The 5,815-nt window shown below is 33.6% G+C and overlaps 1 protein-coding gene across 1 annotated transcript in view; it reads left to right on the forward strand.

Moving 5' to 3' along the window:
• The window catches only part of DMD (dystrophin), a 1,580,480-nt gene that overhangs the window by 335,805 nt on the left and 1,238,860 nt on the right, over window positions 1-5,815 (forward strand). Inside the window, exon 24 of the mRNA XM_006911463.3 lies at window positions 2,786-2,956. Within this exon, the coding sequence (XP_006911525.1) occupies window positions 2,786-2,956 (171 nt within the window). The remainder of the gene's footprint in view (window positions 1-2,785; window positions 2,957-5,815) is intronic.

Consider the following 5,815-nt stretch of genomic DNA (forward strand, 5'->3'; position numbering starts at 1 on the left):
GGATAGATGTTGGTCAAATGGTACCAACTTCCAGTTATACAATGAATAAATTCTCGGAATCTAATTGACAGTATGGTGACTATAGTTAACAATACTATATTATATACTTGAAAATTGCTAAGAGAATAGATCTTAAATGTTCTTACCACAAAAAGGAAAATGGTATTGCTAGTGGTTACCAGAGGGAAGGGAGTAACTGGAAGGTAGACAGGGTAAAAGAGGTCAAATATGTGGTGATAAAAATCTAACTATGAGTGGTGAACACACAATGCAATATATATATATGACTCACTGTTGAGTCATATACACTTGAAACTTAAGGGATTTTGTTAATGTCACCCCAATTAAAAATGATAACAATAAAATAAGAAGAAGAAAAGGAAAATGGTAATTATGTGAGGGCGATGGAGATGTTAACTAATCCTACTGTATTAATCATTTCACAATATATATTGTATATCAAATCATCATATTGTGCATCTTAAAATTATGCAATGTTATGTCGATTTTATCTCAGTAAAGTTGGGGGTGAAGAAAATAGAGTGGGGAAGGTCAGTACTGAAAGTTAGATTTACAAATTCTGGAACAGGAACACGCAGAACTTTTTATTTTATCTACAAGGTCGAGGCAATGTAATGTGCTGAAACTGTGGGGGTAGATTGGGCAACTTAAGGCTGAATGTTGGCATCACTGCTGGGATAAAGGTGAGGGTGAAATTGTCATTTTAACCCAAAACTTTTACAGAAATTCTTCTAAAACATGAAACCACAAAAAATAAATATTTCTCTCTGATCAGTCGTAGAGCTGTGGAATGTTAAATTTGGAAAAGACGTTGGAAATCATCTAGTCCAAGTGTTAGGTTAGTTACGAAGCTGAAATAAAGAGAAATGAAGTGATGGGTCCAGGTTCACTTAGCTTGTTAATGGTTGAGTCCAGGTATTCTGATTCCAAAGCTGATGTTCTTTCCAAAACACTTGTGTTGTCATCTCAGAATAATTTCCTGCCTTTCTTCTGGTATAGTTTTATAGCACATGATATTTTTTTACTATGGGTTTTGGCTGAGCTCCATTAGTCCCTCTGATATTATTGTCACTTTGCCAACAGCCTCAAAAGATTATAGCAGAGCATCTAAGTAGAAATTTAACAGCATGTTTACTTAGGCCTATTATAGGTTCATTGACTATGCAAAAGAATCTTTATACCTTAACTAGTATAATTGTTAGACATAATGTTCTAGCTGTATCAGATGAAACATTTATTTACATTTCAATAGATCAGCTACTACATTTACCTAGGCAACTAAAGAATTTAAGATAGTTTTGATTTAACTATATTAGGCTTAAGATGGTTGTAAAGTTTAAGGAAAATTAATATGATGATGGTTCTGCACAAAATTTACTATTTGATAAAATACCATTAAAACTTCATTATAGTAAAACTATGCATTTCATATTAAGACTTTACAATTCCAAATCTGTTGCTTAAGAGATAGAACTCTTTTTAATCCCAGAGAGAAGAATAACATCATTTGATTAGAGTTACTTTTTAAGGTAAAAGAGAAGCATTATATATAATCATTCTATTCTGGGTTTTCCCTCAGGGTAGTACAAAGGTAGTACTTTGTAGCAAGCCATTAGCATGCATGATTTTCCTGTAGATGTTTTAAGTTTTGCTATTTTTTCTGGTTAATAAGTAATTTCATTGTTAAAGGTTCGTATTTCAGAAATGTATGAGGTTTTACAAAGCACAAGTCTCCTATTACTACAATACAGTTTTTATTACCAGCTTTTTGAACTTAAAATTATCTGTACTGAAGTGAACAACTTTCACTTCAGTACAGATATTTTGGTGCTACATGATATCTTATCGTGTGTGTGTGTGTGTGTGTGTATAGCTATCTTAGAATTTATTTAACTAATCTTCCACGAAAGCACATTTGAGTTTGTTTCTAACATGTTGCCGTCTTTAAAGCTAATTTGAACAGTACACATTGAACTTCGTACACTTTGTTTTGTATGATTCATTACTTAAAGTGAAAGAGTAGACTCAGATATATAAATGTTAAAAGTTTTAATACATTTTCCAATTTACTATCTAAAATGTTGTACTATGTTGGGCGTTTCCCTCAACCGGTATAAAAACCTTTGTTTCCCCATATCCCTGTGTAAATTGGGCATTTTTGCTGATTATTTATTTATTTTTGCCAATCTTACATGTGAATATGCATTAATTCTTTTTCATTTGCAATCATTTAACTATAAATGATACTGAGCATCCTTTTACATATATGGCCACATTTTAGTTTTTGTTCTGTGAATTACATGTCTATGTCCTTTATCCATTTTTTATGTTTTCTTTTTGATTTGTGAGAGGCATATAAGTGTTAACTTCCTAGGATATTTGAAATTGTAAACCGGTATCAAAGAGCACAAAGAATTATTATTTCTATGTGTGCCAAGAAATTGACTTTTCTAACTGAAACGTATTTGAAGAAAGTTGTTTTTCTCTAGTCTCTATAGAAAAGCATTGCCACACACAACAGCTAAATTATAGTCATAGGGAATCTGTTTATTTTATTAAGTATGCCAAGTAAATGGCTGTATTTTATTTTAACACTTATGTGAAATTAAGTATATCCTATCGCCATAAGTTACTTTCCTCATTTATATAAGCTTTTTGCTTCTTTATTTTTTCTATCTAAGTATTTTATTGTGCTCAATAATAATATAATGATAATGTTTTGTGACTTTCAATATTCATGCTTTGTTGGTTTGTTTTATGGAAGGTCTATGCCAGAAAGGAAGCCTTAAAGGGAGCCTTGGATAAAACTGTTAGCCTTCAGAAAGACCTGTCAGAGATGCATGAATGGATGACGCAAGCCGAAGAAGAATACCTAGAGAGAGATTTTGAGTATAAAACCCCAGATGAATTACAGACAGCAGTTGAAGAGATGAAGGTAAAAGAAAACAAAGAAAAAGAGAAAGATGCAGCATTGCTTGAAATTGTGATTCTGCACAAATTGCTCTTTTCTTGTTTTAATAGTAGAGGTTCCTTCTTTAAAATTAATTTTGCTTTGAGTGTGATATACATTATGTAGAATTCTGAAACTTTTTAATTTATTAATTTTAATGCATTATGGTCAAAATATAAATATTGACAATCATAGTTCATAACAGTTTCCCCTTGAAATGATACAGTATTAAGAGATTGGAATTGGCTAATCACACTAGCTGTTTCCAGTTAATGCGAATTCAAGTTGATAATATGTCAAAATATTATTGAAATGACAGTTGAAAATGCAGTCAACAGGCTGCATTAACTTGGTTGTTTAAAGGGGTTTCTTAGAACTTGGAAGGACTAAATATTTTAACTGATGGCCTTTAATATGGAGAAAAAGGACTGAGTTTACATGTACTTCCCTTGAAACAATAGGATAACAAAACAATGACATTTCTTTAGGACCAAGGAAATTGGTATGTAGCAGGGAATTGAATCTACACAATGGCATTTCAGTATGGCCTTTGGTGACCCAGTAGTAGTCAGTGTAATCCTCTATTTTATCATGTCTAAATCATCTCATTTCCTAACTTGAAAGTACAAACTGAGATCGAAACTTACATGTAAGTAAATTGCCTAGTTCAGAGTGGGCATTCAATGATTTGTGGCTATAATAATAATTATCTTTATGTACTAGCAGTAACACACAATCTAACCACCTTAGCCTATGTGAAATATTGATAGATATATGTTTGGCTTGAGGCCTCATGACAGAGCAAAATTATTTTGGAGCCAGGCACTTGACTTTAAAACCTTGTCAATTGTTGTAACCTTGGGTAAGTTATACAAAGCTGCCTTGTGAACTGAGTGTCATGATACCTGCTTTTCAGAATTATTAGAAGGGTGAAACATGAAAGTCCTAATGCAATGCCTGGCACAAAATAGAAGCCCAGAACTAGATAATTATTACCATTATTATTGATATTCATGCTGCTTGGTAAGAAATTAATTACATGTACTTTATTACATTATTTATATGATCATTCAATGTTTATTATAATTAAGAGCAGAAAGTACTTGTGAAAATTCAGATGTGTAAATAAACGTGGCTTTAGTCCCATGTGGAAAGTAATATTAAAACATAAAGAAAACTATATATAGATAAACACTAATAGTTTCTAGAATATTAAAAGCTACAAAACGATTCTAATCTAATATCATTATCATTCATTTATTCATCAACAAATATTTATTGCATACTTACTATGTGACAAACACCATTCTAGATACTGAATATAGTGATGAGCAAGACATAAGGGCTATCCAGATTATTGGAATTTACATTCTTTGCGGAGGGCCAGGCAATGAATAGAGAAACAAACTTCATTGAGATCATGATAATTTGCCTCAAAAATAAACCAGGATTATGAAATAAAGAAGCTTTAGAGTTCAGGTAGGAGGTAGGATGCTATTTTAGAAGGTGTTGACTCATAGGACATTTATGTGGAAGTATATTTAATCAGAGATATGAATCCTAAGGAAAATCCAACCTTAAAAAAATCTTATGGAAGCACATTCCAATCAGAGCTGGAAGAGCTCCAGCTAAAACCCCGAGGCTAACTGGGAATAGAAAGTGGCCTAGCTCCCTGAAGAGAATGAAATGGGATAATGGATCTGAGATGACTCTGAAGGGGTTGTTAGATATCTGTTAACGACAGGAGTTTTGTGGGATATTGAGGATTTTTTTTTTTATTCTAAGTGAAATGGGAAAACATAGGGAGGTTTCAAACAAAGGACTATAATAATTTTTAATTTGACTGTAGCGAAATCATCATCAGGAAAATTATATTTTATAGAATATTAGAGCTAGGAGGTACTTTAGAAGCAAAATAGTCCACACTTCTCCCTGCTAATAAGAAAACTGAAGTCCGCAGGTAGATTGAATAATTTGGTCATAGTCACAGGTTTTATCTGTGATAGAACCAACAGAATTGAATATATTCCATGCCCCATCCCACTCCATCTCTTCCCAAGCTATTCTATTCTCCTATTATGTTCCACTCTACTCTACTCTACCCTACCGTATCCTACCCTACCCTATGAATTATGTGCCACCTGCTGCCTTTTCCCTTATATCTCAATCCCATCCTGGCTGTTCTTACCATCTCTTCTAGTTCCATATAGCCTCTGTGTCAGAAAACTATGTAGATAATCAGCAGTCAGTTTGTGTTCAGCTACTTCGCTTCTCCTGGTTTCTTCCTTTGGCTCTGACTCTCTACTGGCCCTCTTCCCTCTCTCCTTGCATAGTTGGCCTCTCTGGCTAACCACCCAGTCAGATCCCTTTTTTGTTTCCAGTGCTGGAGAGCAGACTATTTCAAATTTTAAATTATTGTAAACAGTCTTTGAAATGAGTGGTCCAACCAATTAGTCCACATTGATTTGCATGTTGAAGTAACTGATCTAGCTACAAAGTTGGTACATTGAGAGTAATATTGAAAAGCAGAGAAGCTCAAGCAGCCTCTGGCAACAAAAGCAAAGGGAGTTGGCCAAGAAGATCACATTTCTTGTGTTTTCTGCCAGCCAGTCAAGGTAATTTCTTCAGGTCTGTTTCACTATCTAGAGGGTAGGGATAGTACCTTGTCCAGATTTCCACCTGTGCTCGTATTGAGAGCAAATTTATCTTTATTGTCAGAAGAGACTGACCTACTTTAACATCTCCCTGATTCACTCAGCATAAAAGTAGAGACCCCCTTCTGTTTCTCGACTTTTCTCTCCTGTGTTTTACTTGAAAGTGATAATGCTGGCTTCTTTATTATTA

Source organism: Pteropus alecto, unplaced genomic scaffold, assembly GCF_000325575.1.
Source record: "Pteropus alecto unplaced genomic scaffold, ASM32557v1 scaffold414, whole genome shotgun sequence".
Lineage (NCBI taxonomy): Eukaryota > Metazoa > Chordata > Mammalia > Chiroptera > Pteropodidae > Pteropus > Pteropus alecto.